The sequence below is a fragment of the Lissotriton helveticus genome, chromosome 10, assembly GCF_964261635.1.
Source record: "Lissotriton helveticus chromosome 10, aLisHel1.1, whole genome shotgun sequence".
Taxonomy (NCBI): domain Eukaryota; kingdom Metazoa; phylum Chordata; class Amphibia; order Caudata; family Salamandridae; genus Lissotriton; species Lissotriton helveticus.
In genome coordinates this window covers 1,077,864,659-1,077,877,375 of record NC_136071.1, presented here as the reverse complement: position 1 = coordinate 1,077,877,375, position 12,717 = coordinate 1,077,864,659, and the positions used below count along the sequence as shown (strand labels likewise).

Genomic DNA, 12,717 nt, shown 5'->3' with positions numbered 1-12,717 from the left:
GAATCCTGTTAGCATAAAAAACATGAAGTGCGGGTGCTCAGATGGAAATATAACTCGAATGTGTGATCTGAGGGCTTGGAACGGGTCCAAGCTTTCCCGGAGTCTGTGCCTCGGACTTGCACACTGGAGAGAAGACTTGGCGAATGTTGGAAGGGCTCAAGAGGGGGCAGTAGCTGAAACACCCCGAGCCCCCTCCACCACCGCTGTGTAAACTAGTTGTTGCCCCATGTTCATTGGCAACTCGGAGGACAAGAAGCTGCTGCTTCTGAGGGCCTGGACACATCTGGAATGAAAGAGGGAGGGGTGAAAGCAGGGCAGCTACAGCAAGCCAGTATTTCAAAGGTGCAGGCACTTATCAGAAGTGCTCAATGTCAATAATATTTAAAAGAACATTGCGTGTGCCACAACAGACTGGCATGCACTCCAACTGAATAATGATTTGCCGGACTGGGAGGAAGTGAATTCACAGCAGAAGAGAGTCCAGGGAGGGGTCGGAATAAACAGAGCAGGTGTGAAAGCACGGCGGGAGAGAAGCCAGGGAGGAGGTGGAACAAACTGAGTGGGAGGTGTATGGGCGAGTGTTGTATATTGTTGTTATGCTCTCGTGCCGTACTCAGCACGAGAGCACATCGCTTGCATTTCCATGAACAGGGTTCTGTGTTCTGAGAGCTCCGTTCCATTCTAGTACTCTCAGCAACGAAAGTCAGTTGCTGGGAGTCCTGGAGTAGAGCGGCGGTGTCCTCCGTGGGTGTTCTTTTAATCTATAAACAAAGAAGATATACTATCAGTATAACTGCTTCCTGACGTCTTCTTCAACACAACAGCGAGCGCAGACAGTGCAACACGGATTCCTTTGAAGTCTGATGGGGGGGGCGGGGGAGCGGATTCCTTTGAAGACTGATGCCGAGGCTCACACGCGTGCGATGTGCACGCGCCCGTTTCACATGAACTGTACCTAATCTGCAGTTTGGGTAGACTTTTGAAAGCCTTACTATAATCTCGACAAACATGCATTGCTAAAGCAGTGCCGTAGTCGAGACCTAAATATGAACAATACTTGACCCAGCACCCTGAAACAAGAGTCCTGTGCATTAAAGTTATTAAGCTGAATCATATTTCCCAAATAAACAGAAAATTGAAATGTATGTGAATCAGAATATTTAATTTATGATGTAATTTAAGTGCATTTACGACGGATAATGATTTCATGTTGGTGTACCGGTGTGTGCTTTTTTTTTATGCAGCGCAGAGTGTTTGCATATTCTATAGAAAGCGCAATCTGTTTTTCCTGCAGGCAGTGCTCGGAGTGTGATCAAGCAGGTAGCAGTGACATGGAAGCAGACATTGCCATGGAAACCTTGCCAGATGGGACCAAGAGATCAAGACGGCAGATTAAGGAACCAGTGAAATTTGTTTCACAAGATGCGTCACCCGAACCCAAGAAGGTGTCACTGAGAACCACGGTAAATCCGATCTCCTTTATCAAGGGTACATATTGCCATTCACAATCATGAGCAGGGCAGTCTGTAAAATCAACGACTTAAATGATTCCGACAGAGCATACTTTAAAGGGTAACTCTGGGGAAAGCGGAGCTAAATATATTTTTCCATTTTACCTCGTGTCCTTACAGAAATGTTTTATTTTAGTGTTTTTGACGTTTAATGTAGCTTAAGGTATTAACCACACTTACACTCGCTTCTTTTCACGTTTTTATATTCTGCCTTGTCCGTGCTTTATGTCCGATTAGGTTATTTAACGGTCTTAATATACTGTTCAGTGGCGATATGTAGTAGCACAGAGCCCTGCGACATCCGCGATGCAGGGCTAGGACCCTTCAACTTCCGGCCTTGTGTTGGTTCCCTCAGATCATGATGCAACTCATCTTTGCCCTGCACCCAGGTGTATTATTTTTTTAAAACACTCTAGTTTCTGCTCCTGTTTTTTTTATGAAGGCCGCCTGGCTATTGTGAGCCTCCTCCTTGTGCGTCCCCCGGAGGTTTCATTACGCTCCTGGTAATCTTTACACAGATTGGCACAGACAAGATATTGGTGCACCTGCATAGGTACGGTTCTGTATTTTTAGAGTTAACCAGTATAATTTGTTGCAACAAAATTACGCAAAACTAACATATTTTAAGATTTTAACAGGAGCAAACGCTAGATTGATTGATATCTGTGGCGACATAATTGTTTAGTGACATTTTTTTTGGGGTCTGGCTAACTGTCTTTTTGCATGCACACAAACATAATACACAGAAAATTGATTTGGAACAGCCCCTTCAGCCATTGCAGAGATGGGAACTGGGTGTTACTCTCATTATTTCCTACTCCCGATAAAAGGGCGTAGGCCTTCAACCTATTCTAGATCTCCAACTTATCACTTTCTTCTCCCGGAGTGACAAAGTCAAGACGCTCACTGTGGCCCGGGTTCTGTCTGCAGTGGATTTGGGACTCAATTGTATCACTGTACCTGCATAAGCCCGTAGCTCCATATTCCTGTCCTGCAGGCCCACTGGCGCTACTTGCTGGTCAAGGTGGTCTACTAGTATTTTCAGTTTGTACTGCTTTTCGGATTCACCAGCGACCCCTTTGGTGTTGACAAAACGGATGGCTGTGGTTGCAGTATACCTTTGGAGGTCAAGGATACAAGTCTTCCCTTACCTCGACAACAGGCTGTTAAAGACGGGCTTGCCACAGACAGTCGTGGACTACCTAACAGTCTTCCTCAAACGCTGGTCAAAACAGGGACTGTCATGCAGGCCCTTGTCACCTGCAGACTGGACTACGGGAACACACTCTACGTAGGAGTTACCTCATGCCTCTTGAAGAGACTACAGACTATACAAAACTCAGCGGCAAGACTCAGCCTCCCCAAATGGACTCACATCACACCCCACCTCAAGAAGCTACACTGACTCCTGATCCAAAAGAGAAGCCAGGCCAAGATGTTGACCTGAGCATACAAAGTCCTGCACAAAGAAGGACCAGCAAACATCAACAAATGCATGCCCTTCCACCAACTGACCAGACACCTACAATCCGCCTCCCTCTTCCTCGCAAACACCCCCTGGATCCGTTGAGGCCTAAGCTTGGAACGCCCTTCCCCTGCACCTGAGGACCGCCCCATCACTCTGGCAATTCAGGATAGGAACTCGACCAGGCAGTTAGAATGAACAGATAACCAAAAAGCAGTTATCAACTCCAGCGTCTTGAGACCCTTACGGGTGATATGCTGCGCTATATAAATCCCTGATTTATTGATTGATTACATATCTGCGGTTCATGATGAACATCTCAAAGTCGCAACTAACTCCCTCTCAGAGGCCCTTTCATCAGAACCATCCAATAATTTCAGAAAGGACTGGGCCCAAGTCGTCCTAGCGGCTCCGAATTGGGCTAAGGAGTTTTGGTACCCAGAACGTCTGGGCATGAGGATCTGTTTTCTGATCAGGCTGCTGCTTTTGGAGTATCTTCTGTCACCTGCGCAGGGCTGGGTCTTGCACCCGGGCCTGCACACTCTTTACCTCTATATGTGGAGACTGAGCAGCAGCACTGGACTACATTTAATCTCCCTCTCGAAGACATGGATATCATTGTTGCTGCCAGACATCCTTTTGTAAAGTCTGTATAATCTAGGATAAAGTTGTGGTGTGGCACCCCCAATACGGACTCACTGTAGGCTAAACTGTCAGATGTCTCACTGTTCGTTTTATCCTTTTATCTCCATAAGAAATTGCAGTGAGTACAGTTATAGGTAATCTGTTGGCCTTTTTGTACCCATTCTTGTTCCAATCAAATGTTATAATGCGATTTCTCAACGGTTTGATCCCCATGTTTCCTCCTACTCATTTTGTGATGCTGTAGTGGGAACTTAATTTAGTCGTTGCCTTTCTCCTGTGTTTACCCCTCCTGAATGGCTGCACAGCTGTTCTCTACGCCTTCTGACCCTGAAGGTCATTCTCATTGCAATAACCTCAGCTTGTTATATGAATGAGCTTCAAGCTTTATCAGCCCAGTCATCCTACCTTCCTGACAGACCGGTGGTGAGGATTAGCGTAGCCTTTCTACCTAAAGTTGTCACTCTCTTTCGTGTTTGAATTTGGGTTATTAGTTGTGTAGAATGTTAGTCCTCCACAAGTAGTAGGTCCATAACTAACTCCTTACAGAGAACCACGTATCCCATTGTGACACTTGACTTGCTCAGGGTAGCGAAGCAAAGGAGTCCAAGGACTGCTCAGGGGAGGTGATGTGGGCTACTGACCACCATTCACTGGACCACAACAAAAAAACTCCATAAATATTTGTGTAGCCAGTGTTTTTTCTCTGAAAAAAGAAATGTACATTAATTGCTTCTAGCAGTCTCCCACAGATGCCCTGAAGAGTGTTGGTGGTGCCTCTGCCCTTCCATGGGCACAAATCTGTTTTTAAAGTAGTCTGTGCTTGGCTTTGATGCACTCTGAGGCTTGTAGAGGTGAATATTATTGGACATCTTTTCACTTTATTTCATCTAGTGACCTTGTGCCATCCACCTGTTTGTTTTGCTCCCCTTCTGTTTTTTGTAATTTACTTCTTGGGTGCCCCGGTCCCACCTGGGCCCTACTCATGCTCTCTCCTTGAAGAAAGTAATTATTCAACGCTGCAGCCGCCACTGTGCCCACTTAGAGATGATTTAGAGGAAGCGCAGCGCAGTGCTGCATGCTTCTTATCTTCACGTGGTATGTTAAAATTGACATTTTAGGTGCTTTTGGGCCAATTTTGCCCATCTTGGGCTCATTTTACTCCGGTTGCGATCTCTAGCCACCGGGAGCATTTTCAACTAGCCGTCCGGCCTTTTTCTGAGCGCTCTTTGCGGGTAGCTGGTCTTATTATCTTTTCCTTTCCTGGGTCCTGGTGCTTGTCTCCTTCTCGCGGGGGCTTCTGGTGCAGCCCCTCCACTACCTTCCAGCAGAGCACCCTCTTACCCACACTACCAAGCCCCAGAGCCATCGGGCTGTCTTGCAGGACAATTGGAGGGGCATTAAGTCTAGATCTTCCCCCAGCTGGTTCTTGGAGGAATAAGGTGGCCAGCGCCACTAGCTATGGTGAGACCTACCTGGTCCTGGGGTCAGCTGCAAAGTCCTTAGTAGGGCATCACTTGGCTTCTCCTTCCTGCTGTCTGAATCTGCTGTAGACACCTTCTGGGTCCAGGGTCTTACTCACTGCCTCTCTATTGTGCAGGTATTTATGAGTATGGGTAGCATGATCTAGATGCCAGACACCCCTGGCCAATCCTAGCATACAACACCCTTCCTCCACCCCTGTCCCAGCCCTCCTGCACAGCTTTCTGGGACAGTCCAATATGGCAGACTCTTCCTCCTTTGATGAGGACTACTGTACCCACCCTGAGGTGTGGCTATGGAAATTACCATTCTCTCCTCTGTGGTCACTCCAAACCAGTTTTGCGGCAGCTCCTCCTCCCACAGGTATTGGAGCCAGCTTTACTAGGAGGACCATTAAGGTGGCACACCCAAATGTTAGCTACATCTGCCTGTGGCAGGCAAGCCCCCCTTATAAGTTAATCCAGCTACTGTGCACAGCCCCCAGGCTATCCTGTCAAGGGAAGTACAACACCGCCAACAACTAAAGCCTTTTATCTTTTTCCTGGGAGCACTTCACGCCACACTACTTGGGAGCCAGCCAGGTGACCGTTGAATACTTACAGAAAAGCTTCCAGGGGCTTTAAGCAGGAAAATTGTACATTTTTAGTCAGTTAAAATTAGATTTTACCATTCAATTGGATTTTGAATTCTTTCTCAAGCTGCTACCATTCCTAATTTAGTATTTATTAAATGTAACAGAGTAGCCTAGTGTTTCCCTATAGAAGCAGCCAGCATTGCTACAGTGAAAAAGCTTTGTGGCATATTTCACTGTCAGTACATGTTCAACATTAACTTTTATATGTCTTACTTTTGAATACCATGTACCCTGCTGTTATAGGCAACAAGACCTAACTAGGAGTGACTTTGACAGGTCTTATTTGCTGTTTAATACTGCCAAATATATGTTGCCTGTTTGCAGCTATGAGGCTGCTCACAAGGCTACTCTTTTACCTGCAGCCTGCACACTTACACACATGCATGAGGATGTAACCAGCCCAGTGTCAATTATGCTAGCTGCATGTTTTGTAAACAGTGGCTCAGTAGGGCCAGTGGTCCCATATAAGCTCCTTTAATAAAAAAAAAGTAAAAGTAATAAAAAATAGATTCCGTATGTTTTTAATCTGGACTTTTTTAATATTCAGTGTGAGAAAATTGCAGTAATTATAAAGTACAACAACCTCCAAACAGTTTAGTGTATAATGCAATTAATTTATTCATTGCAGTATATCAGATGATATTTCAATATAGTTTGTTAGATTTGTTTTGGTTTAAATTTCTTTTATTGATTTTCAAGACAAGTGAGTCCACATAAAAGCCAACTTGCTCCTTGGTCACTTGTGGGACACCCCCGCGCCGCACGGCCACCAGCTGCTGCGTGCGTCCCATTGCCTTGCCTAACTGCCTCGCCGCCGGCCTCGCTGCCGCCCTGGTCTCTCCCCAGTTGTTTTCTCCATTTGTTTTGCCCTCCATTTGTGCTTGTAGTTTCTGTGCCGTGGTAACATTTCTCTTCCTGTTTTCCCCATTTGTTTTGCCCTCCATTTGTGCTTGTATTTCTGTGCCGTGGTAACGTTTCTCTTCCTGTTTTCCCCATTTGTTTTGCCCTCCATTTGTGCTTGTTTCATTGTAAATTATTGTAATCTCTGTGCCGTGCTTACGGTTTCCTTCCTGTTTGCCCGCCTACCTCGCCGCCCTCCGCTCTCCCTCCCCGCTTCCCGCCACCGCCATTTGCCCCGCCCCTTTTCTCTTCTGTACCCTCCCCGCTCCCGCCTCCCAGCTGCTCCGCCCACCCGCGCACTTCGCCTTATATGGCGACCGTGCGAACGCGCAGCGGCCACGCGCAGCGGGTGCGCCGATTGTGCGCCAAAGGCGCGCCAAAGGTAAGCCCGTCTGCGCCCGTCCGCGCCTGGACCGCGCCCAGTGCCAGGCCCCCTGGCCCCCGAGGACCCCGACCGATCCGCCTGACGTACTCCGCCGCCACCCTCACCGCACTCAACACCGGCCGACTCCCAGATTGCCACCAAGCCACACCACGATGCACCCACGGACCCTTCAGCTGCCACGCCTGCAAATTCACCTGCATCCGGACCTGCCTCGCACCAGCACCCGCCAAGTCGACCTCCAGCAGCACCCACCTCAAGTGCATCCTGCTCAACACCCGCTCCGTCCACAGGCACTCCATCGAACTCTGGAACCTCCTAGACACCACAGCCCCAGACGTTGCCTTCCTCACTGAGACCTGGATGAACGCCTCTTCAGCTCCCGACATCGCCATCGCTATCCCAGAGGGCTACAAGATCGCCCGGAGGGACCGCAACGCCAACCAGATGGGAGGAGGCATCGCCATCATCCACAAGAACACCATCCGTCTCACGACCAGCACCGACAACTCCCTGACCACTGCGGAACCCCTGCATTTTCAGATCCACACCGACCCAAACACCACCCTCAGAGGCACCCTGATCTACCGACCCCCGGGACCATGCACACAATTCAGCGAGGACATCGCCGACTTCGTCAGCCCGCATGCCCTACCCTCCGCTGACTACATCCTCCTGGGGGACCTCAACTTCCACCTGGAGAACAACAACGACCGCAACACCAGCACCCTGCTCGACAACCTCGCCAATCTTGGACTCAAGCAGCTGGTGTCCACCCCCACCCACCTCGCCGGACACACACTCGACGCAGTCTTCTCTTACAGCACAGACATCGACTTCAGCCACGCCACAGAGCTTCAATGGACGGACCACAGCTGCGTCCACTTCACCTTCAAGAGAACGAAGACCCACCACCACCAGCAACAGGCCGCCCGCAGAAGCTGGAACAAGATCACAGCAGACCAGCTCGCCACCTCCCTGAGCCAGCACCCTCCTGCCAGCTCAGCGAACCCCAGCCAGGCCGCCGACAACCTCACGAAGTGGATCAGCATCTGCGCGGACGAGCTCGCCCCGCTGAGGACCCCGCCCAACAGACCCGGCAGCAAGAAAGCCCCGTGGTTCACCGACGAACTCAAGAGCTCCAAGAAGAACTGCCGAGCCCTCGAGAAAGTCTGGAGAAGGGAACCCACACCGGACAAGAGGACCACCTTCAAGCTGGCCACCCGGAAGCACCACCAGCTGATCCGCGCCGCCAAGAAAACTGCATTCAAGGACCGGCTGGACAACAACGCACACAACTGCAAAGAACTCTTCAACATCGTGAAAGAGCTATCCAACCCCAGCGCAGGAAACAACGACATCACCCCATCGCAAGACCTCTGCAACTCCCTCGCCTCATACTTCCACAACAAGATCGCGGACATACACAACAGCTTCAACAACCAACCAACGCACACCAAGACCGAACAACCACCCCCCACCACCACCCTCCACGCCTGGACCCCGATCAGCACCGAAGACACCATCCGCACGATGAACTCCATCCACTCCGGATCACCGACCGACCCCTGCCCTCACCACGTCTTCAACAAGGCCGACGCTGTCATCGCACCCCACCTGCGAGACATCATCAACACATCCTTCGACACCGCCACCTTCCCTGAGAGCTGGAAGCACGCCGAACTCAGCGCTCTACTCAAGAAACCCTCAGCGGACCCCACCGAACTCAAGAATTACCGCCCCATCTCGCTCCTACCGTTTCCAGCCAAAGTCATCGAGAAGACCGTCAACAAGCAGATGGCCGCCTTCCTCGAGACGAATGGATCCCTCGACCCCTCACAGTCCGGCTTCCGAGCCAATCACAGCACCGAGACCGCCCTCATAGCCGCCACCGATGACATCCGAGCCCTGATGGACAACGGAGAAACAGTGGCCCTCATCCTCCTAGACCTCTCCGCGGCATTCGACACTGTCTGCCACCGCACCCTAGTACAGCGCCTCAGCAACGTCGGAATCCAGGACAAGGCGCTGGAATGGATCATCTCCTTCCTCGACGGAAGAACACAGAGAGTCCGCCTACCACCGTACAAGTCAGAGGACACCGAAGTCATCTGCGGCGTCCCCCAAGGATCCTCACTGAGCCCCACCCTCTTCAACGTCTACATGAGCCCCCTCGCGGCCATCGCACGCCAACACAACCTCAGCATAATCTCCTACGCCGACGACACCCAGCTGATCCTCTCCCTGACCAACGACCCCGCCGCCGCCAGAGCCAACCTGCACGAAGGGATGAAAGAGGTAGCCGAGTGGATGACGACCAGCCGCCTGAAACTGAACTCGGACAAGACGGCGGTCCTCATCCTGGGCTCTTCACCCTCCGCCTGGGACGACTCCTGGTGGCCCCCCGCCCTGGGCACCGCACCCAAACCGACAGACCATGCACGCAACCTGGGCTTCATCCTGGACTCCTCCCTCTCCATGACCAGGCAAGTCAACAACGTCTCCTCGGTGTGCTTCAACATCCTACGCATGCTACGGAAGATCTTCTGGTGGATCCCCACCGAGACCAGGAAGACTGTCACCCAGGCCCTCGTCACTAGCCGACTGGACTACGGCAACGCCCTCTACGCCGGTACCACCGCCAAGCTCCAGAAGAGACTCCAGCGGATCCAGAACGCCTCAGCCAGACTCATCCTCGACATCCCACGAACCAGCCACATCTCCGGACATCTGAGAGACCTTCACTGGCTCCCCGTCAACAAAAGAATCACCTTCCGCCTCCTCACCCACGCACACAAAGCCCTACACGACCAAGGCCCAAGCTACCTCAACAGCCGAATCAACTTCTACGCTCCCAAACGCCACCTCCGATCAGCCAACCACGCCCTCGCCGCCGTCCCCCGCATCTGAAGAGCGACTACAGGAGGAAGGTCCTTCTCCTACCTGGCCGCCAAGACCTGGAACTCCCTCCCGACCGACCTGCGCCTGACCCAAGACCATCTCTCCTTCAGGAAGAAGCTGAAGACCTGGCTGTTCGAGCAGTAGCGGCACCCCCCCTCCCCCAGCGCCTTGAGACCCTACGGGTATGTAGTGCGCTCTATAAATGTCATTGATTGATTGATTGATTGGTCATCAAATATTTTGTACAGCTGCCCCCAAAGCAAGTGCCATTTGTTTGCCCCTCCGAGATTTAAGTGGGAAAGTGATAGTGTTTGGGAAGCCCGAAGGATATACCCCGGAAGGCGGGGGATTTAAGTGTCAAAGTGGAAATCAATATCGTCTAGAATCTGCTTCCAATAACCTCCTAGGGAGGGACAGTCCCATAGCAGATGAGTGAGTGTACCCAGAGAGCCACAAGCTCTCCAACAGTGGGGGCTGCGAGAGGGGTTGCCTCTATGGAGTCGGGTGGGGGTCAAGTACCAATAGGTAGCTACTTTTGTGGCTGTTTCAATAGAGGCTACATTACGCGCTATCGGGCTCTATAGTAAACGTCGGACCACTCTTTCTGCGTTATTGCTCGGCCTAATTCCCCCTCCCAATGTAGCTGACCCAGAGTTTTCATGGTGTTGGGAGCGTGTTTGGTAAACTTGTATAAGTCCGAAGTCCGATGAGTCAGTGTGTCTTGTGAGCTGCCACTTCTCGAATGGTGTAAGTGTCTCTTGGCACCTTCCCGCACCTTGTTATGTAGCACCCAGTATCGATTCTGCAGATAGCAATAATGCTGTTTCTAGTATTTCCCGGTCCCTGCGGAAGTCGGAGAAGGATTGAGGCCCAGGGGTGTCAAAAAATGTCCTATGTAACGTTGTCCCTCTTTAGTCCAATGCCACAACCCCACCGAGACCAGCCCCGGTGTAAAGGCAAGGATTGCGGACTATGGGTGGGATTGGGGACGGAAATGTTGTGAGCCCTCAAGAGGCAGCGACCTTGTCCCAAGCCAGGAGGGTAGGATGGGTTACCTTGGAGAGGTACAAGTTCCGGGGCCCCGCCGTTCGCGTAAGGAAGGGGACCCCCCCACAAAGGCTGTCCAGTGAAGGACCTGTCCATAAACAGCCAATGATTCCCGGACTCTGGGCGAGACCATTCAACCAATGCCCTCATTTGGACTGCCCACCAGTAAGCCTGCAAGTTGGGAACACCCAGGCCTCCCTAAACGGGGACTCTGTTATTTAGCTCCCTGCGCAGTCGAGCCCTCTGGTCCCCCCAAATAAAGCGATCTATGTCCCTCTGCAATGAGAGTATATCTCCTTTCGGGGTCACTAGTGGGATTGTTTGAAACAGACAGATGATTTTGGGAAGTTACGTCATTTTGTCGGCTGCTATGTGACCCAACCATGACAGTGAGTGAGGCCGCTAAGGTTGTCTCTAACCTGCCGTAGCAGTGCTGTGCATTACGCTGAGTTGCTGACCTGTATACTAGCGGAAAGTTGCAGGCCCAGGTAGGGGATAATGTCTTGTGCCCATAGGACGTGTTTGGACCGCTGCAACAGCCCAAGGGTCTCCGGTTCCAGAGAGAGGTTGAGAGCTTGTGACTTGTGCACATTAATCTTGAAGCACGATATTGAAGCAAACCTGTCCAGTTCCGCTAGTAGAGCAGGTAGGGATTCCCTGGGGCGTTCAGCGTGGCCACAACGTCTTCCACATAGATAATCCATCTGTAATAACTGAACGATCCTCATGCAATCCACAGACCGCAGTTTAAAACTCTTGGATAACATCTTCAACATTATCAAAGAACAAGTGTCCAATCCCCAAACCTCCACCCAGGCCACTCCCACCACCAATACACAACATATCACATCGTCAAACCCTTCTGATAACCAAGCACCACTACCATTCAGACCAGTACTTACATCCGAGTCTACATCTGAGACATATGCTACTCCCCCCTCCCCGCCTGGATCACCCACAAGACCCTCCCCCATCCCCACTACACCAGCATGTATATCCCTCACAGACCCACACACTACAACAGTGATATCACGACCAGTAACCACTACCAAGTTCCCTGCGCCTCCAATCCCACACATACTACATTCACCCGTCATGACTGCGGCAGCATACGCACCCTCAACAGATATTCCATCCCCTCAGTTAAAGAACACAGCTCCCCTCGTTAACATTACCCCTTGCAAAACCAACACTCCCTCTACCTCATCCTTGTTGTACACCGATAAGCCTCACACGTACGCTACCCATTCCAGCCCACCCCCGATCAGGAGATGGAACAAAATCGGACTTCCCATTACTACATAGAAGACGCGCCCCCCTATGAACACCCACTGGACCCAAGCACACCCCCCACACCCATAACTCAGCCATCCACATCCATACGCAGACTCCAACCCTACTCATCCCCGCACCAGACCCCAGACTTGATGAGATCATGATCTCATTACGTCACTATGTACATTAAATGAGGTGATATCGAGACAACTGAGGTACACCAGAGCCACAAGACAGTCTAAATCTAACGGGCACCTGAACCACCCAACAGACACTTCGAAATGTGCGTCCCCCGGCTGGAAATCAGTTCCCTCTCATAATAAATCAACCCGCCCAATCCGTAGCACCAATACTCTTTCGGAGAAAGAGCTACTTTCTCTATTACAATCGTATGAACCCTCTCACCGGAACCCTCGCATTCCCAGTATAACGACAATCCCAACTATCCCCCCTAACCCTCACAGGCCCACTGAACACA

At 51.0% G+C, this 12,717-nt stretch overlaps 1 protein-coding gene across 13 annotated transcripts in view; it reads left to right on the top strand.

Annotated features, from left to right (window-relative positions):
- PHF14 (PHD finger protein 14) overlaps positions 1–12,717 on the top strand; it is a 1,314,486-nt gene that overhangs the window by 532,701 nt on the left and 769,068 nt on the right. For all 13 annotated transcript variants that reach the window (XM_078663794.1, XM_078663786.1, XM_078663795.1 and 10 more), the window contains one exon: positions 1,295–1,463. In XM_078663794.1, the coding sequence (XP_078519920.1) occupies positions 1,295–1,463 (169 nt within the window). The remainder of the gene's footprint in view (positions 1–1,294; positions 1,464–12,717) is intronic.